Raw genomic sequence first — 23,535 nt, 5'->3', positions numbered from 1 at the left:
AACAAGCTGTAACATGAATTTGTAAGAGTAAGGCAAAAAATAGCACCGAAGAAACTTCCAAAACACCATTAATGAACACCTGAGAGATGAATGCTCAGTCCCCACCTGCAGAAAAGAAGAGCAAATGCTGTTAAGAGTGACATTTAATTGCCACGGTGAAAGCAGAAAGCAAAACTGACAGTAATGAGAAGACGAAAGAAAGATAAAGGCTCTTGGCTAGACTGTTCTCCTCAGATAAAAGTGAGGCTATACCAAGACAGATGTTCAGATCAGATAGAAATTATAATCGCTGTCAGCAAAAGGTCATTTACTCTGGCTAATGCTGTATTGCAGACTGAAGAATATTCCAGCTGTAGTTTCCACTTTGAAATGTATTTTATTTGCATTTCTTCTCAATAGGCATTTTGTTAACAACATTCAGTATCTTTAGAGGTCAAAATACATTGCAAATTGCAGTAAACATCCAAAAATGAGACGTGTCATATTTCATTCATGGGTGTGCTGAAAATTTCATCAGAAATGGAACATTCTTTGGTTAAATAAGAACAGAGGTTCAAACTGTCTGTGCTTAAATCGTGTTCATGCAATGCCTTTGCACAAATTAGCAAAAAAGTGAAACTCCAAGTTTACAACTTAGTCTTCCTTTTTTCAGCAAGTATACAGACATGACTAAATACATCTCTTCAATATTGCAAAACCACAGTTAATGTTTTAAATAATACATATTGCACAACAGACTTTTTTGGGGAAGCTACAGAAATAACTAAAATGCAGAACACACGGAAATAAATTACACATCAGGTAGTTGAAATGTTTAATAAATTCATAAGGGCTTATCAAGACCTTTTATTAAAATGCTTATTTTTCCAATTATTAAAGAACAGAAAATAAATAGGATTTTTGCTATTGACTTGAACTGAAGCAAGATCAGACCCTTTACAGTCTCAAAGGACTACTATTTTATTACGATATCTCAGTAACATTCTTTGGGTTAAAAGCTTTAACAAAGATCACTTACCATATGATGATTAATATCACTTGAGACATCTGTCACTTTAAAGAAAAAAATGGAACTAGTATATAATTACTAATGGAAAGCCCAGTGAAGACAAACTGCCGTCTCCTCCCTTTTTTAGTCTAGAAAATGCCATTCAAAACCTACAGGTCGTATTTTTTATTAATTTCTACAGACTTTCGAGGACTTTTATGGTAGCTATTCTTTGGGAGAAGGAAGCATGAAATGAGAATAGGTGATATAAGTATTTATTCTTGAAGCCCCTATTGTCACTTTATATGCTATCACCATTTTATGTTTTGGGGTTCTGTCAAGAGCCTCATGGGAGGTCCATATAGAAAAGCTTCTTGATAAATGTGTCAATTTACAATACAGGAGTTACTTTAAGTAATCGAGGTGTGCAGGGAGACAGCCCACAGCATGTAGGGTATTGTAAATTCAAAACTGCTTAAACAGTTAAAGCTCTACTGAACGTTGTTGATACAATCCCTTACTGCTTTAAGGCAAGAGCATTAATAAGTTAATGGACAGAACATAGGACCATGTCACTGTTACCAGGCTGTCTAAGGATATAAGTGAAATTGAGAGTATAGTAACAACAGCATTTATAAAATTCTTCCTCTCTTCTTCAGTTTGTTTAAACATTAAGCTTGTAGACTGGATTTGTTTAATCTGTGTGTGTCTGTGTGTGTTTAGGGGCAGGGGACAGAATAGGCAGGTCAGGTTTCTCTAGGAACAGTAGTGAACTGGGATAATGAAACAGCACTGAAACGCTGGACTCTGGAGATTCCCTTACAGGGTCTAGTACTCTGCCTGTTGATGTCGAACTTAAAAGTCCCATTAATCCTAATGGGCAAAGTATCAGATCCATAGTTGACAAAGATCTCCATGGGAAAATTATGTGAATCAAGGAGGATTTCACTTGATGGTATTCTATAAATTGTACAGGATGGGCTGTTTTGCTTCAGTACTCTACAGTGAAAGATTTGGGGCAAACTCAAATGGGAAAATGCTGTTTATCTGTCAAGAAGGGAAAAAAAAGGGAAATAGAAGCAGGCAGGATATTTCCTCCTTTTGCATATACCTCCGCAAATATCTGCACTGCTACCAGAGTCTCTGGTAGTGAGACAAGAAAAAAAAAGGGCTTAACAAGTGTCTAAACATTTGTTTAACACACACCCACCCCCCCCAACATCTAAACCTCCCAACATTTGTCTTCATTTCTTACAGAATATCAGGAATGGTCATGGTGCCCAGAGCCTTGAGCCCATCCAAGGGCTAAGTGGCCCCTGGTAAGTTAAACCAGCATAGTGCCTAGCTGTGCTCTGGGAATGACTCCCTTTTTCCATGCCTGAAAAAAATAAGATCAGCTACACTTAATTAGTTTCCAGCTGGTCATAGCTCATGCAGCTGCCTCTGAGCTTTACCCAGGGATTAACCTGTACAAGCTTGGGTCCCTTGCCCAGGGACTCAGGCTCTTCCTCAGACCCGCCATGGTGTGGGCTGGTGTACAAAGCTCAGATGCTCTTCCAGGGATGCTGGAGAACCTTCCTTCCCCACAGTCACAGAAACCCCATCTCAATCTGTCTCTTTCTTAATATAACAGGGAGAACAGTCATATAATTTTCAAACAGAGTAGTGACTTGGCTCGTTGGCCATGGGAGCTTTCTTACTGTGATACACTTAGGAACTGCAGTTTACCAGCACATCTAGAGAAAGGGATGAAGATGAATAAAACACCTTTAAACTCTTTTGGTACTATCACATGAGGCGCCTATTCATAATGTATTTGCAACAAGGTTTGCACTTTCCACACGAGGAAAATTAGCTTTTAATGGCCTGAGATATATACCTATCTTTAGGCATCTTTAAAAAATAAATTCAGGAACAAGCCCTTTAAAACTTGGTGAGGAAACAGTGTTATGGGACTGGCTCCACCCCAGATGAGTTAGTGACGGTTTGCAAAAATCAGTTGCACAAATAGGTTAAAAATAAAGTGGTGGCTGGAAGAAGGATGAAAAAAAAAATCAGGACTACAGGGCATTAAAAATACTTTTCCTGTCTCATAGCAGGCACAGGCTAGATGAGAACATTTACTTAAATTCTTCTTATGAGAATGTTTATACTTGTAATAGGATAATCCTTGTGGGGCTGATTTGGTTTTGGCCCTTAATGCGTTCAACCAGCTTTGTGTCTGTGAGAGACAAGTTATATTAGAGCCACGTTGTTTGAGCTGCTTGCATTTTTTCTACTAAAAGAATTTCTACTCAATTTCCAAGTGAAGTATCAAATTATCTGGTTAGGGAAAAGCATATGTAGAAAATACAAGTTAGGAAATGAGGACAGCTTCAGCAAAGTTTTAGCTTAAATATCTAAATTTTCAGCTATTACGTTTCTCTGAAGAGTACTTACAAATAATGGGAGATCAATCAGCAGTTAATACCTCCACAATGCATAGAGAGTTCTGAGTAGGCAGTTTGCTTTTTCTTAAATCAGAACATTATATTTAGCACATACTGTAGTTTCCCTGTGGGTGCACAGCAATAGGAGTCAAAACAAACAGATACAAAGCATTTTTAAGCAGCGTTTAGGATGAGGCATTGCCTGTTTGAAATGACAAGTTTGTACATTGCAGGGTAGGGCTAGTATCCATTTCTCCTTTATAATTTGAAGGTCTGTGTTGGTTTATTTTTCACTCTGTGCTGTGTAAGACAGGGCTATTTTGAAGATTTCTGGGGAAAGAAAAAAAAAGTCACTGTGAAGTAACCGTCCAGCAAGACTTTAAATGTGCTTGGAAGGGAAACTCAGGAGAGCTCTGTCTCAAAGCCCATTCAATCATCCTTTACTTGGAGATGCTTTTAAATACTCTTCTACTGCAATGGCAGAAATCTCTCCATACCAGCTTTGAAGCCAGATGTGCTCAATGTTCATTTTCATGAAGAACCATTCATAGCTACGAGGCCACTTTCTTACCACAGGGTGCCTGGAAGGACAAAGAAAAGGAAAAAAAAAACAAAAGCCTTGAGAGATGTGCCAAGGCACAAGCATAGTCTGCTTTTTTCTTCAACCTACTGTGCTCAGCCAGTGAAACCTGAGATCTGAGAACCACCACCATTCATCCTTTTCTGCCCTCCCTTGCAGTAAGTTTTACACTCTTCCCCACCCTGATCTGGTGACAACTACAATGAAGGCAGCCAGCAGACACCACCTTCCCCTGTTGCAGAACCACATCTCTAAAGGGAGTTGTTTGGTCTCTTAAGTAAGTGAAAAACAGTTAGAGGAGATTCTGTGAATATGTGTCAAGGTTGTGTTTGTATCTGTTCAAAGGAAACAGTGTTCTGAAAACACAGCATCTTTGGTAGCAGTTGTGGTATGTCAGGAGAGCTAATAAAACTGGTTAGCACAGAGCACAGCCTCCTTGATCTGTTGCCTGCTAGAACCTTCTCACCCTTTAACTGTGTCTTATTTCTTGGGCTTGCCCTTGTAGCTAGCTCAAAGAGACCCTCCCCACCATCAATACTGGGTGCAGGCATCTGGTCCCCAAGTCCCAGCAAGTGCATCTGCAGAGGATGCTGTGTGATGCTCAGCAGCAGTGCATACGGCAGATAAACCAGCTCAAGTTGCAGTGTTCATGGAAGCACAGGCAAAAGCGGTGCCAGTCCAGGCAGGGTTGGCCCAGTGCCCCTCTGCCTCTGCAGAGAAGATAGTTGGTTTGGCAACCTCTTGGGTTAGCTGGGCTTTCACACTGTTTTCTGAGTTGTCCCTTTGAGCACATACAACGGTGACATTGGGAAGTTGCTCCAGCTGCTGCCAGTGTTGGATGGCGTAAGCCCTGGTAGCCTTCTCTGTGTCATTCTGGCTTTTGCTCATCCCAGTTTCCTGGCAGTATTTGATTGACCAGGCAGGGTGTGCCTGGAGGACCATCCCTGGCAATCAGTGTGGGAGGTGTGTGTAAGGTAAGGTTCTGGCTTTTCAGGCCTGTTACTCTGAAGACCCACTGGAGAGCACAGGGGCACACCCTGGGTGTGTGTGTATGTGTCTGGGCTGCGCTTACATCTGTTCAAAGAAGTGCTATGGCTTTGGTAGCAGTTATCATGGTACCTCAGGAGAGGTAATAAAACCTGTGAGCTCCACCCTACAATAGGTGTAAGCCCAGAGGCAACAGAGCTCTGCTCTGTCTCTGAGTAGGGGGGCTGTAGCTGATGAGCACTACCTGTCGTAAGGTGGGGAAGAATCACTAAAGGTAACAAATAAACCCTGGATTTATGGAATCTCTCCTTGGAGCCACGTGATTTTTATAATCCCCAGATCATAAACCACGTGCCTTACTGGAGTCCAACACCGATTAATTGCATGTTCATATTTCATTACCTCTAGAGTTAAAAGGAAGCCGCACGGCTCTGCCTGTCATTCCAAGCCACACAGAAGCCAACATGCTTTGTGGTCCAAAGTAAAGATTTGGCTTACTACTGCTCAGATTTTCTAGACCAAACAGCCACATCCATATATTTGTCTCAAATCTGCAGGATGCACTCTACTATATGCCTGTTACATACAGACCTGGAAAACATTGCTTGCTTGGCAAACTCCACTTCCTCAGGAGGCACCGTGACCATCTGTCCCATGAGAGTCAGCCTGATACACCTTGGATCCTCTGGATCAATTAAATTTTTTCTGTAAACAGAGAAAAATGCTCATGTGTAATAGCTTGGTTTCTTTGTTAAGGTTTTTTTGAGAAACACAAACTCCTGCTCCCATACAAAAAAGGAATATTTTGTCAAGCCTTGCAGGTCTTTTCTATACCCAGCTGTAACATTTGAGGAGGGTCTTTAAGGAATACTCACCTGAAACAGCTCTCTGCTGTAGATATTTGCTTAATCTTAATTAGTATTCACAAAACCTGAATTAATATATACTAGATAGCAAAAAATGTGAAAATGGCAGTTTTCCCAGACATCCATACAAACCTGAATTCAGGATTCTAAAAAGAACTAGTGAGATGGTTAGTCTGTGCCTATGCATACAAAATAAGTGTTCATACTTGTATTTATGCATAGAAAGATACGGCCTTTTCCTTGTGCCTATCCTATAAACTCAATCCTTGCTCATTTTTACCCATTTTTCAATTGCTTTACACCAAAGAGACAAGTAAGATCTATTAAAAAAAAATCTCCAACTGCCTTCATCCTTCAGACCGAGACAGGGAAGGTACTTGTTGATTTTTGGCTTTCTATACAGTAATAATAAATAATTCCCATTAGTAGCTGTCAGGCAATTGCTGACTCTAACATATACAATACAAGGATATAAATCAGAAGTAAATTGACCAGTCACAAAAAAAAGCTTTATGAAATGACTGCAAAGGCCTGATCTTGGTGACAGCCCCAAGTCCCATTGCTAGCATTTTGAGCCTGTTCAGCATCTCACAGGACTGTCTCCTCACGTAAGAACATAAGCCCAAAAATCTACATTAGGAAACGAAGACTGCATTTTTTCTTCTCTGCATTTTAATCGGAAGCAGCAAATCACAGTAAATTACATCTTATCTGTGTGCAAGTTTACTTAAAGATCTTGGCTTGAGCCCTTTAGCCTTAACAGCATGCAATCTGCAGTGGCTTTTTTTGTTTTGTGGGGGGAGGGACATAATTCTCAGTATATGTCTATTGCAGGAAACATATGGACATCATCCTGCAGCAATTTAACACCTGCAGATTCCCCACAGATGGTTATGAAAGAGTGTAGCTCACTGGATAAAGAACCTGCTTTTATGGACAGGGCTATGAACAGAGGTATGCAAGGAAGTATAGCGGGCTGATTGATACTCAGCTATGCCCAGTAAGCACTTGGCACCATCTGTAGCCTGAACTCCAAAGAGCCATTTGCAGTCACATCATCTCTGGGATGATTTTTCAGCATCCTGTTCAGTCTGGAACAGCAGTTGTCTGAAGAGGGTGTTCAGCTCTCTGGACAAACTCCACTCCTACTCTTTTTTCCTCTACCACACTTTCTGCATGAGAGCAAGGGCAGCTGCCAAACATCAAGCTCAAACTTTCTGTTCACATCAATTAATAAGGGTGCAATTTTCTGTAGTACATCTTTTATTTTTTTTAAAATGAAGTAGTAAATGAATGGTGCTCTGAGTACCAGAAAATCTGCATTCCCTACTCTGGCACTGGGTTTGGTTTATTCATACACCATTTCATCTGCAGCCTAACAGTAATGTAAAACAACTGAATAGCAGGGAAAAGCAGGAGTATTTGCAAATGCCTGTCTTGGGTATAGCTCCTGTTGTCATTAAGCAGTGAATCCTGCCTGCCTTTGCTGAGACTGTTTCGCCTGATAGGACTAGTGTCAGATGTGACTTCTCCAATTTACAGGAAAAACCACTCTTCACATATTTGGCCGACAGCAAAAACCACACAGTGTACATCCATATCCGGAATGGTTTTATTTCTGTTTTTCACCCTGTCTCCTTCTTCTGTTTGCAGTTTTCTGTATGTTCTCGTGAGTCAGAGTGTTACACAGAATGACACACACAATACTATCTTCCCGGTAAAAGTTATTTATGCTGAATTTTGCACATTGGAATAATATTCTGGAGGGTCAGTTTGTTCTTCTGGGACATGAGGCAAACAGATTATTTGTTGAAATCTTGTTAGATGAAGTTTTGGAAGAGTTGAACAGGAGAATGATACATCTGAGTTCAGTATACTGCATTATTACTTTGTTGGCTTTGCTTTTAGTGCTGCCTCTTAACACAGGTTTTCTGTTTCAGAATAGGAACGTTGTTTTCTAATCTTCCATTAGCGTCAGTATTTTTTTTATCAAAGGAGCCCTTCATATTCTGAAGTAAATCTGTTTCTGCATCGGTTTTGGCATAGTACTTCCCTAATAACGTGTGATTACTTTTATACATTTTAAACCATCAAAAATCCCTAAACTTACAGCTATCAGTTCTGACTCCATTGTGAACAGTTCTGAAATTCTCAGTTGTATTGCCACTGCAACTAATGTAAATGCAGGCTTTGCTTCCTAGGAGTAAATGGATACAGCCAGGGATACATTTAATGGTTTTACTAATGATAATAAAGGGATACTAGGGATAAATAGGTATATTTACTAAAATATTCCTCCCTCCTATCATGTAGAGGCCTAACCATGCATTCACTAGTCACTTCGTGCCTTCTGTATAAACAAACACATACTCAGCTCTCAGTCCTTGGGTTCCTTTTATCTTTGCTGGCATGAGAACAAGTAGGTGTGGAGGAGTGACTTTATGTAACATCTGTGTGCTGCTGACTGGGGATAAGAGCTGAGGGACAGACAGCATGCCACTGACACTCTCTCTCTCTAGGAAACATGGGGCTATGATAAAGTATAAACCAAGAAGAAGGGAAAGCAGGGAACTCTGAGAGGACACCAAGTCATAGGAAATACATTTTTTAATGCTTGTTTAAAATACATACACCTTGTTGCAGAAATTGGGGGAAGAAAAACTAAAATGGAAGAAGATTCAGCTTATACATTCCATAAGAACACAGTGCATTAAGAGGGATCATCTAAATCACATTCATCTGATTTGTGAAAACAGAAGAATATATTGTCTCTGTTCCCCTGATTACAGTGAGCAAACTAGATAGGCAGAGTTTGATGCAGTACAGGCAGTTGTCCCTTCCAAGCACATGAGATGAGATCATGAGCTACATTCACTTACAAAGGTGGCAGCTTTACTGAACTTGAGGAGAAATCTTTGTCCAAGTGAAATATGTTTCCCAACAGAGATGTGATGCTGCAGAGCTCACTGCTGATCAACACATCCCACTTGTTTTACCGCGTGCCACTTCCGCACTTTCTGGGTCATGGTTCAAGAGTGGTTCAGAGTAGAGTGCCACCTACTCATTAAATTGTTTACTACACCAGCCATCTCCTGGATTTTAATTAGAAGGTTCCTATACGACAATTAGCAAAGTCCAGATCTGATGAACCTATAGTCTGTGAAGGCTGATGGGATTATATTGGCACAGAAGGTGATTATGTTGGGACTTTGTTAGGATTCCATTTCACAGCTGAGATCTCTTCTTTGACTGACAACCCTCTGTCTCCTGGTTTCTGACCAAAAGTATCCCTGAGTGTTAGGTTCGTTTTCAGCCTCCGCAGCCCATTAGTGAGGTGAAACAGATCAGGCACAGATGAGCAGTAAAGACAAAATAGGATTTTGAGAGGCATTGAGGAAGGAAAGCCAGGTTGTCCCCAAGACAGAACCAGTAGGAGGAAGGCAGGAGGGTTCAGTAATGCTCGAGGTATTGGGGAAGGAAGCACGGTTCTATGGAGAGGAGTCTCTTTTTCTTCTTACTGGGCTGCATCAAAAGGAGTGTGACCAGCAGGTCAAGTGAGGTGATTCTTCCCCTCTATTCTGCTCTTGTAAGATCCCACCTGCAGTACTGCATTCAGCTCTGGAGCCCCACAACAATAAGGATGAGGACCTGTTGGAGCGAATCCAGAGGAGGGCCACAAAGTTCAGAGGCCTGGAGCACCTCTCCTGTGAAAACAGGCTGAGAGAGCTGGGGTTGTTTAGCCTGGAGAAAAGAAGGCTCTGGGAGACCTTAGAGCAGCTTCCAGTACCTAAAGGGGGCCTACAAGAAATCTGGAAAGGGGCTTTCTACAGGAGCATGTTGTGATAGGACAAGGGGGAATGGCTTTAAACTGACAGAGGGTAGATTTAGATTAGATATTAGCAAGTAATTCTTTACTGTGAGGGCAGTGAGACACTGGAACAGGTTGCCCACAGAAGTTGTGGATGCCCTATCCCTCATTCCATGATTCTATGATTCCCAGCCTCCTTTTCCCACAGAGGAGGTACCATCCTCTTCCACCCATCTGAAGAAACAGCAGGACCTTCCATCTTCCCTGTCAGGATCCATTAATCCTTCCCATCTCCTCTGAATACAGTTCTTCCTGCTGGGTAAGAGAGCATTGCTTTTACCCCTCTACTTCATGGGCAAAATAGAAAAGAAGTTGGAAAAGAGCTTTCTTCTAATGCAGAAAAGGAGAGACGGAGCACTGAGAAGAAAGGCCAAGAAAAGAGTCTTCCTACATTTTTTCCTACTTTAGAACATTCAGCTCATGTGTGGCATAAGGACAATGACTGTCTCCACACATCCTAACCTCTCCTATAGCAGCAGCAGCAGCTGCCATGCAAAACCATGCAATTAGGGAGGTGGGGACTGGCTGCTGGAACAACTCGTCCCAGTCACCTCCCACAGATGCAAGGTAAGATCCCTGTCACTGCTCAGAGGGCTTCTCTTCGCCTAGCCCCAAACTGAAGACTTAAGACTTATTTTCTAGTACACAGAACACATCATAGGATTTCTTGTCCCCTAAAATCTACAGAAAGGGAAGGATGAAATGCTGTGTCCTCAGAGATTTATTGTAAAGTGCTTATAATTTTGATTCATAAATGTGATTAATTTTGAAAAGTAAGTTATCCTCCTCATACATTTCATTTGCTCACCACTAACTACCACAGTCTCTGAAGCAGAACGAATGTATTTGTACTGCTAATCTGCGTGGCATGAACGTCAAACAAAATCTCTGCTGAAAGCAATTTCATAATCTCAAAAGCTGTTGCTGGTCTTCCGCTGGATATGGCTGGGCAGTTTTGCCCTACCCTGCTCTGATTTTGTCAAGAATTTCTTTATCAGCCATGTTTGAGAGCCAGCAAAAACAGTTACAAGGCATCTTTGCTTTTGCTTTTGGAAAAAGAGTCTTCTGTTCTGAATCTAAACTCAGACTTGGGAGGTGAAGAGTAGTGGTACAATGGCTATTCTGCATCTAAGTGAGCCTGTATCCAGTATACTTGTTTTCATGTTTTAAATAATTTCATTCTAGAAGATAATCCTTCCTAAAGTGTTTTAATTAGGATTTGTTAAGTGAAGTCAGTCTGTTTGTCTGTCTTCATTGACAATAACAACTCATTCCTTTGGCTGAACTCTACATTTCAGACAGGAAACTTTTATATAGTTAACCATAAACAATTCATGGGGGAGAAAAAAGGAATCAGAGCAACAACTATTTTTGTAAACAGAGTCAGAGAAACACATACCACTTCACTAGAAAGGGACTTTAGGAAGTTGGTTATTTGAGAATACAGGAAAAAAAATAGTAATTTAGAGTTATATTGTGTGCATTGGGTCGTGATGATAGTAGGTTTCATATTTGACTTTCTAATTTGGTATCTTCCTGATTTTTTTTAAATATAGATTTTTGAGGAACAGTACTGACATAATTATTTGTACATGACTAAAAAGGGACAATATAAATACCAGAACTAGAAATGTGTCTGTGCCACAGAACCAAGAGGTGGACCTCAAAAATTGAGGGATGTCTGAATTCAACCTTCATCTTCTGTGTGCATCACTTCTCTTTGTGTAAAGGTGCAGTATCAAATTGCTTTGTTACATCCTTGTATTAACAGACTGTGACTCTACAAACCCAGGGGTAGCTGTATGTTGGAGGGACAACTGACATCTCCAAGGGTGTGCCTGCCTCCCATATGGCAGGCTTATTATCTCCCAGGATTGCCCAGGAATGAAATGGGCAGTTCTATGCATGCTGCTGATCCACCATGCAGCAGGGACCCTAACCCACCTAATTACTCTCCTCTGCCCATGGCCTGGTGGTATCCAGAAGCACTGGAGATGGTCAGCAGTTCCTGGCAGCCTTCTCAATGCAGAGTAGAGGAAACCTATGGAGCCAGCTTATATACACTGAAGACATCTGCCTGGTTGTGCTAATCTGCTACTTCAAGCAGTACATGAGCATGGAGCGTAAAATGGCTCTGACAGAGCCACCCTGGTTTATGATGCAGGTCATAAACCAGGAGAGGAACTCAAGTCCTGCAGAATCACTCGCAGTCTGCAGTGTGGATTTGAAATACCATCCTCCAAACTAATAGCAAAGGAAAACAAACGGTGGACTGACCCCAAGCTCGTTGCTTTTCTTTCTTTTTCCCTTGTGTGAAAACCAGGTCACGGCAGCCGTGTAACTGCCCGTCTCCAAGAAAGCTGCAGTTGGTCCCTGCAAATGTGCTGAACCTGATGTCAAGGAGGCGACACACGTTTAAAACTAATTGCCTGTTTTCCAGACTGCAGCTGTAATGAGGCAGGCCCAGGAGCCTCCCTGGAAAGAGGGATCCTCTGAGCAGCCTGTGTGTTGAGAAATGCGCTTAGAACAATAGCTGCTCTATTCGAGCTTGGGCTTGCTCCCTCTGAAAGCTCTAAGAAGGGGACTTAATCTTTTCAGCTTGCCTATGGCACAGACATGCCAGCTTAGTCTATTTATAGCCCTGAACCATTTAATTTTTCTTGCCTCTATTATCCATTTACCAGCCTTCAGATAGGGTGCGGTGTCACTGCTAACAAATGCTTTCTCTAGCCCAGCCATCAGAGAGCCTTCTGAGAGAAGTGCAGCCCTCTCCCTCTGAGAAATGGCAGTCTCTGGGTCAGAGATGAGGAATCCAGACTGTAGCTGCAACGTTATAATGTCTTGCAATTAGTGCCTATTCAGATGCATAACAGCTCTCTTTCATTATTTAATGTTATTTCTCTTATTGGTTTAGGCTTTTCAGTTTTTCTCTCCAGCTGATTAAATATTAAGCCTGGAGCACCAAAAAGGCCACTCTCTATTCCTCACATCCTTGAAAGTGAAAATATTTATTGTCAAGGTTTGGAGCATGATTTGTTCTGAAACAAAACAAATGAAATATGCTACTGAATAAATTTAATATCAAATTGATGTACACACACACAAGTCACTTGAAACTCATTAGATACAAGAAGACTACTGAAATGTCAGTTATGTTTTCTTTCTAAAGGGCAGAGATTTCTTTTGCGTGCAATAGGTCAGAAGCATTTTTCAGGAAAGTGCCAAATACTCCCAGGAGCAGTGACTTCAGCCATCAACCAGCTTCCACATTTATTGTAATACTTGCTACTCATGTTAATAATGAAATTCTAACTCAGGTTAATAATGAAATTCTAATAAAATTCCACATGAAAACAAGCTACAAACACATTGCTGGCATACAAGGACACGAACTTTCTCACAAAGAACATTATTCATTTAGCTATTTTGTATAATTATTTTGAAGCCAAAACAATTAACAATGCTCTTGACCAAGAGAGCTTCTGGTATTAAAACCATCTGTAAATGGCAATTTCCTTTGCAATAAAACCTCACAGATACTATTTTAGTACTAGCAGGACCTGAGGTCTCTCAGCACAAAAGGTCTACCTCTCACATAGTGTAAGTAAAGAGGAAGAAACCCGCTATAGAGAACCTGCACCACCACACAAAGCTCTGCACTGAGGATGCAATGTGCTGTTTGCATGGCACAGCCTGGCTATTCTGGCAGGTAGAGTGCACCCCCAAAGGGAGGCTTTGGGTGCTGGCAGCAAGCTGATTGTGCAAGCAATGGATCCAGTGTGGCAGGCAGTGCTGGGGATAGGTCACCCCAAGCACTGACAGTGAGGCCTGGACACACGTGTTGTGGAGCCTTCTCTGTGGGGTAACAGAACTGTTTAAGATGTTGCTAGTTTAAAAGGTGAATTCATTTCTGACCCTGTTTAGAGAGGGAAGGGAAAGAAAAAGGTTAAAGTCCCCATGGCCACATGCTTCCTGGCTCTAAGACAGCCCCAAAGCTTGCTCACATTTTCCTAGCTAGCATCAAAAGCACATACTGCAGTTCAACAAATGTCCCAGCTTTTCATTCTCTGTATTGCTTGTTCTTTGCCCTAATGCCAGCCAACATCTGTTCCAGATGAGAATTCCAGAAATAATGAAAACCAAACTGAATGTAAGAACAAAATAAATAATGCAAGGAGCACCAATCGGACTCTGAATCTGTGTACTCCTTTTCTTATTAAGCTTAATATTTAGAGTACAGTTACATGCTAAAACGATGCCCTATTTTCCTCTGCCTTCTCCTTTCCCCTCTCTTTTGCACTCCTATGGCTCTTGGGGAGCTGATTCAATTTACAAACTTAGCAGAAATCTCATCCAGGAAAAATAAAATAGGAAGAGGTTTCCACTGGGTTACAGAGCTAAAATAGGCCCACCATATGGTCAGCTGAAGGGGGGGGTGGTGGTGGGATTATGTGGCCAGGAGCAGCCATGGGAAGAAAGGAAGAAGGACTGGCAGAGAACGTTATTGTCATCATCAGGTTAATTTTCTTCAGAGGTAAGTTCCAGCTCAGGGTCAGGCAAAGCCCAGAGCCAATAGGGGGGCACCACCATGTGGCTGGTGGTAGGGAGGGAGAGTAAGGATGTACAACTGGTAATTAGCTTGGCTTAAACTGTCTTGGAAATCTAGGTTTAGCTCCATACCCAGAGAGCTCTTCTCACCAGAGAGTATGGTCTCAGGCTGTGTCAGGGACTAGCAAGTTGGGTGGCAGTATCCAGGTTGCCCTGGTTGCAAGACAAACAGCACCAAATATCTGGTGCACGGAACAAAAGAGTAGTGGTTTGGTTTGGAAGTTAATAGTTACTCAATAGAAAGCCAGAGAATAAATATTCTTGAAGGGTTGTGATGCATATGAATTTCATATTTCTATAAATCATGCAGCATTTCTCTTTCTTTGGTGAGTTGGCACTTCCCAAACAGGTAAATCGGGCAGTGACATTGCTGAAACATAAAAGGCAAAGACTTTCAAGAGTGGCTGTTTAAAGTCAGAGATGAAAGGCCACACTTAAGTGCTGAAATGGGTGTGTAGTTTTCAGAAGTGCTTAACACCAGCAGTTAACATCAGTGGAAGCTGCTCTTTGAGTCTTGAGCCTCCAAAAACAGGGCACTGGGTAGGTGCTAGGACATAGGATTTAACATACATTTTCAAGCACTTGGTCTAGATATTCAGCTCACTATTTGATTGAATGAATAAGCTTAGCAAGCAGGAATAAGCTCCATTAGCCTGTTATGAACGAACTGATAAATTTATTTATTAAAAGATTAATTCAAAATATTTGATGAAATAATTTGAAGGAACAAGCAGAACCATTCCAGTGTTAATTTCACCAGTCTGTTGACCTTCTTAAGCATTCAAAGCTGAATTACCTTAATGAATGTTACCATAGAAGGTTCATATTTGGTGTTTGATGTTGCAAAGGGAAACCATGGTTCCTGTTCCTTGGGAGTGGGATGTCAGCCTGAAATCACCTGTACTGCTTAGGACTAAGAAACTTTTCATTTTACCACTATGTAACTTTCAGGAAAACAGTGTATTCTGGAGACAAATACAGACAAGTGTAACAGCAATGTGCTTTATATTTGCCATTCACTGCTTTTTCCAGTGTTGTTCTCAACTAGCAGGTTTGAGAGGCGGAATGATGCCCAAGGAAACCCCCAGCTGGGGAAATCTGTGATCCAGGTCTTAACATATACTTCTCCTCCCTCAAAAAGAACCTTAATTTGGGGTAAAAACCGTCAATGCCATTCCTTTCTTAAGCAGCCTCTGATTTCTAGTTCTTCTCTCTCTCTCCTTGGAATATCAGCTAAGATCTGCTTTGGTAAGGGAGTCCTGTCTGACACAATTTCAGTGTCATGCACCCCCTCACATAAAGAGGCCTTTGGAAATAACACTTCGCACAAGGCTGACCCAGGCAAGTTTGCCACACGTTTGACTGTAAAGAAACTGTACAAACCACAACACAAACATATGGCAGAGATACGTCTTTTTCAAGGAGACAAGAACAGAGGGGAAAATTGAATCATCTTTGAGTGTACATCCATACATCTTACACATGTAAAGCTTCAGTGATTTGGATTTATTCACTGTACATATGATTAGGGAGAAGTCGACTCACTGCTACCTCTGTGAGGATGGTGAGACACTGGAACATGTTACCCAGAGAGGTTGTGACTACCTCATCCCTGGCAGTGTTCAAGGTCAGGCTGGACAGGGGTTGGAGCAGCCTGGTCTAGTGGATGGTATCCCTGCTTGTTGCAGGGAGGTTGAAATTAGATGATCATTAAGGTGCCTCCCAATCCAAACTATCCTATGATTCTATGACATATCTGCTTTTCTTTACCATGCTTTACTGGGGCAAAACAAACCTTAGGAGGAGCCTGTGACTGGTGGTAAGAGCCCAAAATAAAAGCAGGACACTGAAGGTGGGGACTGAGCATTATGTTGTGAGGACTCTGTTCTCACTGAAAGTGGTACCAGGCAGATAGATAACTCTGTTACCTGCAGAAATTTCCATCAACTTCTGGCAGGGTCAGAGAAGCCACAGGATTCTTTAGGAGATCCGCCACAGTGTTATCCTTTGGCGTCACGTAGAAGAAAGGGATTCCAGTGCTGTTGTTGACAGGACCATCGCTGAGAAGCAAACAGTTCCCATAGGGCATACCTTGGATCTGCAAAATCCAAATAAGCTGTTGGTTATATCTTTGCACATAGTTTACAATGTTGGGGAGTCCTTCAAAGGCTCTAGCAGAGAGGACAGCAACACTCAATTGCTTGCACTTTCTGCTGTCATCATGAGACAGAGCTCCTTCTAAATTAGATCTATCACGCTTCTATGAAAAGAGATCTCTCCTCTATTTATTACTTCCATTCCTGTCCATGGCACTATAGAGAATATTTTATCTTTCACTGAGCTTAAAAGAACTATCAAATTAAAAATGTTTAGAGTGCATTAAAATCAATGCCATCAATGTCAAGAAATGTTTACTCTAAAACAGTGCTGATGCCTTTTCGGAAACCCAAAAGCATACAGAGCCTAATTTAGCCTTGACTCAGTGTGCTTTTTATGCCAGTTCTGCCTCCCCTTTTGGCCTTGATTTGCAATGTGATTGCCGTCAGTTTGCCAAGAGGAAGGCATGTTAGCCAGAGTCGTGTCTGAAGCCAAGCTGGACATCAGCTCAGCTGCCTGGGCAAGAACCTCAGCTGTGAGGGGGTCTTGACCATCAAACCAGAGCAAACACCAAGGAGCCAGGTTTTCCAAGTTTTCTCCCATACATTGGCCTGCATACACACACTGGATATAACACCTGCAAAAATGTCTCTGCCCAGTAGTGACACACTTTAGCATTCTCCATAATGATTTAACCTACTATGCTTTTCATCCCCTTATAAATAGCAATGACAGATACTTAATGAATTGCTACTTTCTCATGTCTTCAGATATTTCTTTCCTCACGGTCAATTAGACATTAAATAGTAAAATTACCAGTTAATACATTAATTCAGTTTAACTGGTAAATCCTTTGTAGCGAAATCAAATTAAGTAGGGATAGTTAATAAGAACACCCTGGGTGATGTTATTACCTGGATTGCATGCTTTCTGACTTTTAATGTTCATATGCCTTAAAAATTCTAATGATTACATTGCTTATAAGTGGTCCTTGTTAGCATACCTAAGAAGGAATGCTTTAATCACAGAATACCAGGTTGGAAGGGACCTCAAGGCTCAAGCTTTAATGAAGCTACATAACTTAGAAGCTAAAAATACCTGTTTATTATTACGAGTTAAAATGAAAATAAATATGGTAGCTGTCAGTAATATTGCAGGACAGGTTCCCATTGCCTGAAATCCTCAGTCTGTCACCCAGGGTTAATGTCACAGTGCATTCTCATGAAGAATTGTGATCACAGGCAGCATAACTCAGCATTCAGAGCAGCAACACCCCCCATCAATTCCCAATTTTTATTATGAATCAGATTTTTCGGTATTACTGCTGAGTTGTAACTAGAGACAGCTAACTACAGACTACATTATGGCTGTAATCCCACTGAGGGTTGCTGGCTAGAGCATAAACCAGAAGAGGTAAGATCATATGATTTAACAGGATTTCCGACAATGTGATGTAGAATTACAGGCCTCTTGTGTGTACGTATATATTTATTTAATGGCATTGCTTTTTAACCTGATACTTTGTATTTCACAATAATGTAAACTTCCACTAAATCAGCCAAGCTTTCCTTTTTAAAAGGGAAATATTTTAAAGCTGGAAAAAACAATGACTCTGACTCTCCAGTGCAGACCAGCTATTTTGCTCCATTCTCCTGACAGAATTATCATCCTTTAAGCTGGTATAGCTTGGACAGCTGTGGGACAGACAGATTTTGTGGTAGCCCAGCAGGATCTTCTCCTCCTCCTCCTTGTTCCCTGTTTTCCATCCTGCTCTGGGATGACAGGAGCAGCAGTTGGAGCAGAAGCCGGTTCAAGGGCAGAAGTAGGGGTAGGAGTAGGCTGGAGGATGCTGCAAGGCATGAAACACCCTCTCCCAACCCAACGCTGTAGCTCTGTTTCTGGCCTTCAAGCTCTGTCTTTCCCCGTCCCCCCGCCGTGCTCCTCCAAGCACGATTCCCATTACTAGAAAGAGTTTTACTATCTCCTCGCAGCACTCGGCGCAGCAGACCGAGGCGCTCGGTGGCCAGTACTCGGGCAGCGGGGGGCACCGTACCTTTGCGTGCGCGGCCCGCGTCGCCACGAAGCCCCAGGTGTTGTGGCGGGTGAGGAAGCGGGCGGTGCCGGCTCGGCCCGCCGCCCCGCCGCCCTCCCGGCGGTAGGAGAACATCCTGGAGGGAACGGCGGCCTGCCCCGCCCGCCGGCCCGCCGGCCCGGAGCCCAGCGCCGCATCCTCACGGTAAGCCGAAGCCGGGTAGCTCTGCTTCCAGAGGCCGCCCGCCTCCTCCAGCAGCGCGGGGAGCGCCTCCTCGGTGGAGGAGCTGTGCAGCTCGTCCGCCGCCGCCTCCCCACCCTCGGGCAGCGGCCAGGACACCGAGCTGACCACCACGTACCCCCCCGCGCTGCCCCACAGCAGTGCCGGCAGCCACCAGCACCACCACCGACACCGCCGCCCCGCCGACATCTTCTGCGGCAGCGTCCGCACCGCACCGCGCCGCTCCCGCAGCACCCTCCTGCGGCCGCTGGCCCGCAGCAGCCCGCTCCCGTAGCGGTAGTCACAGAGTCATAGGGTGGTTTGGGTTGGAAAGGACCTCAAGACCATCTCGTTCCAGCCCTCCTGCCATGGGCAGGGGCACCTCGCACTACAGTTTCCTGTACTGCAGAAACTGGCAGGTGAAACCAGCCGCCTGGACAGAGGTGGTGGGATCCCTTCAGTTATTGTAAAAGGGAGAATCCACAGGGGAGCACGACCATGTTGCAGGGAAAGATTCATTTGGACACCAGGGTCAAGCAACAGCAAGACTCTATGTCCTAGAGGACAGGCATCATCAGTCAGTTCTGGTGCTCATGGGATTCGTTTTGACATCTAAGTACGGGGCACTGCTATTAAATATGTTTTCCCAGCAAGGCTTTAATTAGGCAAAGATTTGAGTGTGTAGTTGAGTTTATGTCAATGGTCTTATTTACTAAAGGCGCTTTTGCATCCTGCTCCTTTTCTGTTCTTGCAGCAGACCCCTTCAGAATGGCAGTGCAAACTTCAAATTCTGTAACATACATCCTTGTAAACTGCTGTTGCACCACTCATCTGTGCTGTAGTTTCCAGATAAATAGAATCATAGAATCATAGAATAGTTAGGGTTGGAAATGACCTTAAGACCATCAAGTTCCAAACCCCTGCCATGGGCAGGGAAACCTCACACTAAAGCATGCCACACAAGGCTCTGTCCAGCCTGGCCTTGGGCACTGCCAGGGATGGAGCATTCACAACCTCCCTGGGCAACCCATTCCAGTACCTCACCACCCTAACACTGAAGAATTTCTACCAGAATGACTTCAGGTAGGCCTTCAGCTTTGCTGATGACAAAATCACAAGAAATACATAAAGCTAAAGGGGGCCCTAAATGGGGCCTACACGAAATCTGGAGAGGGACTTTTTACAAGGGTGTGTAGTGACAGGACAAGGGGGAATGGCTTTAAACTGACTGAGGGGAGATTGAGATTAGATAGTAGGAAGAAATTCTTCACTCTGATGGTAGCAAGGCACTGGCACAGGTTACGCAGAGAAGCTGTGGTTGCCCCATCTCTGGCAGTGTTCAAGTCCAGGCTCGATGGGGTTTGGAAGCAACCTGATCTAGTGCAAGGTGTCCCTGCCCATGGCAGGGGGGTTGGAACTGAATGAGCTTTAAGGTCCCTTCGAACCCAAACCATTCTGTGATTCTATGAAAAGCAAACCACAAATATTTTACCTTTTTCTTCTGAAGATTTATTCAAATAAACAACAAAATAGCATGACATCTGGAAAAACCACACCAGTGTTGCTGGTAGAGTTTTGCATTTAATATTTCCAGAAAAAAAATATCTTTAATTTTAGAGAGTTAAAACAGTATTTTCTTAAAGTTATATCAGAAAGTAATAATGGTCTAGCATACAGAATTTTCAGGTCAGGTTGGTTTTCTCTGAAAGTTTGGTGTTCATTGAAGTCAAGAATTGTCTGTGTCTCTTATTGAGTAAGAAGTGCTTCCCTTCTGATTTGAAGATCCAACATAGTAAGTTTTAGTAGTTCTCTCTTTCAAAATGAGCTGCATGAGCTGAAAATCAGAAAAGAAAAATGGAAATATTTTGACTGTAGGAACTGTAAATCATTTATTTCTCTCTTCCTCGAATAAAAAAAGTCTTCTATGTTCTTTGCTGTTGAACCCAAGGTATTTTACAGATACCCAACCTTATTTTACGTCAATTAACCCAAGAAGAGGAGATACACATCGGGTTTCCTCATAGGGCAGCAAAGGTCTGATAGGAGACCAGATCTACTTTTCAATACATCATTCATCATTCCCCTGATGGGGACTGCCTTTTCATGCCAAAATCTGTGCTTTCTTAAAATCAGCAGAAGTTTCGCCACTGAATTTAAGCAGGGTCAAGAGTCTGCTCTCATTTTTTGATAATTTTAATTAATAATTTCACTTGTTCTCTGTATCTGGATTATACAGATCACTCATATGAACACTTATCATTCCTTTAAGTAATTAACTACGTCCTTATTTTTTTCTCCCTTTTTAACAAATCAAAGTGTTCTCTGCCAACAAAGCTATGAAGAGTGTACCCTTGGTCTCTCTGCTCCCTGATTTGCAGTATATTGTATGTTATGAAGGTGTGGAATTGGATTAAAAGCTACAGCGTGGTGCTCTGCAGATAAACCCACTGCAGGTGTGCAGTTTAATAGGATTTTAATTTGGTAACAAGTGAACAAAGAGAGGAAGCCTAGAATGGGATTTTCTAGATGAAAAAATGCTATTCATGCTGAGAGAAAGCAACTGCAAGCTCTGTGATAAGGAATAAAGATCAGGCCAATGCTCTCTGAGCTGCACTTTTATAGATTATGGCTTGCTCAGAGCATCTTCGTTACTGCCACCGGTTTCAGCAATTCTTAGTTCATACTATGTACTGTTGGCTGTATAACATTTCATCTGCCACGCTCCCTGTTAAGCCAGTGTGTTCAAATCTTGTATTGTCTCACTCTCCACCCTCTACCTTTTTTCATGTAAAACTAACGTTTTCCTCAGGAGATGTCACTAAATAGGAATGTATTCTGTTTTCAAGATTATTAGCAATTATTTCCATGCTTCAAATTATATGTATATTAAAAAAAATGATTCAGAAATGTGCTGTGCTGTTCAGTACAAATGGGAATAAAATGGTCTCTCTGCTGAGGAGTGTAATTTATATTCAGCATGAAGGAGGAATGGAGGACCAAAAACAGATGGGAAAGGAAGAGGAAGAATGAAGGTGACAACTAAAAGATCATGAAGGGATCTGCTAAGCCACAGACACACACTGATGCTGCTGATATCAGGGCAAGATTGGGAGATTCTTTTCTGATTTATGTTACCAGTCCTCCCTCTCATTTTTCCAGGGTTTCACTGCAAAACAGAGTGTTTAGCACTAATTTCAATGAGATGAGGGTGGAGGTGCGATGAACAGATTTTTTTCCTAAGCCTGAGAGGATGTGGAGAAGGCACAGAAATGCCTTGTGGGACAAGAATAAAAAGGTATGGAGGTTGCTGTTGTTGGCAGTGGACAGAGTGGAGGATGGGAACTGACAAAAGGCACTGGGTCACAGAGAGCTGCGGGGGCTGCATGAGGTAAAGGAGTTAAAAGGAAAAATTATGAACTATACCCGTGATGCAGAGACAGAGATGGCAGGCAGCAGAAATGTGGTCCAGGAAACAGGAGTGTGATTGGTGGGTGCCACTAAGGCTGCTGAGGCTTTAGATATCCCACAGAATGGGCTGTGGCCGAAGGGGGATTAGTCAGGAGCAGAGACAGATGGTTGCTTGGGAGGATGATGATGATGATTTTTGGTGATCAAAAGTCGCAGAACACAAACCCTCATGCAATGGAAATCTATTCAAAGGCTCTGCAGAGATGCTGATACAAAGTGGTGGGTGACGAAGATGAGTTTTTCAGCACCCTGTGTTTTTTAGCAACCTGTGGAGTTAGCATGGACACCCAAAAAGAAGAAGCCTGCAACAGCTGAGGTGGGAGCTACCACCCTTTTGAAGACACAAGTAGGCAGAAGTGCTCACTCACCCTGTCACAGCTCCTAAAACCCTTTTGAGCTGCAGGTTCCAATTTTTCAGCTCCCTCACAAACTGCACTCGAACCATCAGCAGATCTCCTTTTCAGCCTACCATTATCAGCATCTTGCATGTGGACTGATAGCATCCATCAGCCTTCGGGATCTTTTAACTCTAAGCTCTTTCTACACTTTCCCAGTCCTTCACTGTCTCCATACCTTCTCTCAAGTCCTCATACTCCTCATTTCATGTTTTATATCCTTCCTCTCTGACACCCCTCATCCCTCACTCTGATCAGCCTTGCTCTGCTCTTGAGATCATGCATGGAATATGCAAAACTGATAGACATATTTATAGGCACATCGCTTACGCAGACAAACCCTTGCCTGCTGACACCTGTATTGCAATGGGCACAGTGGGGACATACAAAAGCCCAGCACAGTGAAAGAGCACAGGAAGGGGAGCAGATACAGAATAATATTTCTACTAGTTTATGTCCTAGTTTCTGACCACCAGTGGTTGAGTCCTTGCTCTAAGCCTGCACGCAGCTCAGTTTGATTTTTAACATTATGGGGTTATGGCAGGATGGTTCATTGCATTACATCTGAAAAAGAGCAAGAGCTGTCAAACATGCCCATCAGACATATAAATCTTTCTCGGTTTGTCCCCTTTGTACGTTCTTTCTCCCTTCCCATTTTCGTTGTTGGTCTACTTTTGGCATATTTTATAATTAAAAAAACAAGGGTTCATGCCAGGTCTGTATAACTAATAAAGATTTTTTAAAACAGTCTGTTTCCAGTCCTGGTCCTAGTTTATGGAAGCTGAATACATCTTGAGAGTAAAACAGCTTTAGCAGCATCACCTTAAGAACATAATTTTCTTCATAAGTCTTGGTGCCATTAGCATTTGTCCAGCACCATTTTCTGGAAAACACAGCGTTCTCTGAGATTTAAGACAAGGGCTGTTACTGCATGGAAGAGACTTCTGGAAACAGATGAATGTCTAATTCATCACTTGTGTTAAGCACAGAGCCTTGAT

The 23,535-nt window shown here is 42.5% G+C and overlaps 1 protein-coding gene across 1 annotated transcript; it reads right to left on the bottom strand.

Moving 5' to 3' along the window:
• Window positions 1–356: 356 nt before the first annotated feature.
• On the bottom strand, window positions 357–18,884 carry CREG2 (cellular repressor of E1A stimulated genes 2). Its single transcript, XM_005151527.3, has 4 exons — window positions 18,477–18,884; window positions 16,255–16,424; window positions 5,576–5,689; window positions 357–3,998 (listed from the first exon to the last, which is right to left on the bottom strand). Exons 1-4 carry the CDS (start codon window positions 18,882–18,884, stop codon window positions 3,851–3,853), a joined length of 840 nt encoding a protein of 279 aa, XP_005151584.2. The 3' UTR covers window positions 357–3,850.
• Window positions 18,885–23,535: the final 4,651 nt, after the last annotated feature.

Source organism: Melopsittacus undulatus, chromosome 2, assembly GCF_012275295.1.
Source record: "Melopsittacus undulatus isolate bMelUnd1 chromosome 2, bMelUnd1.mat.Z, whole genome shotgun sequence".
Classification (NCBI taxonomy): Eukaryota; Metazoa; Chordata; class Aves; order Psittaciformes; family Psittaculidae; genus Melopsittacus; species Melopsittacus undulatus.
This window is presented reverse-complemented; position numbering and strand designations above follow the sequence as displayed.

Excerpts from the sequence above, each read along its gene's own strand:
- CREG2 (XM_005151527.3), bottom strand. The coding sequence starts at position 18,884 with ATGTCGGCGGGGCGGCGGTGTCGGTGGTGGTGCTGGTGGCTGCCGGCA. Across the intron at positions 16,425-18,476 it reads CGCGGGCCGCGCACGCAAAG|ATCCAAGGTATGCCCTATGG; the intron begins GTACGGTGCCCC and ends TGGATTTTGCAG. Across the intron at positions 5,690-16,254 it reads GTTGATGGAAATTTCTGCAG|AAAAAATTTAATTGATCCAG; the intron begins GTAACAGAGTTA and ends CTCTGTTTACAG.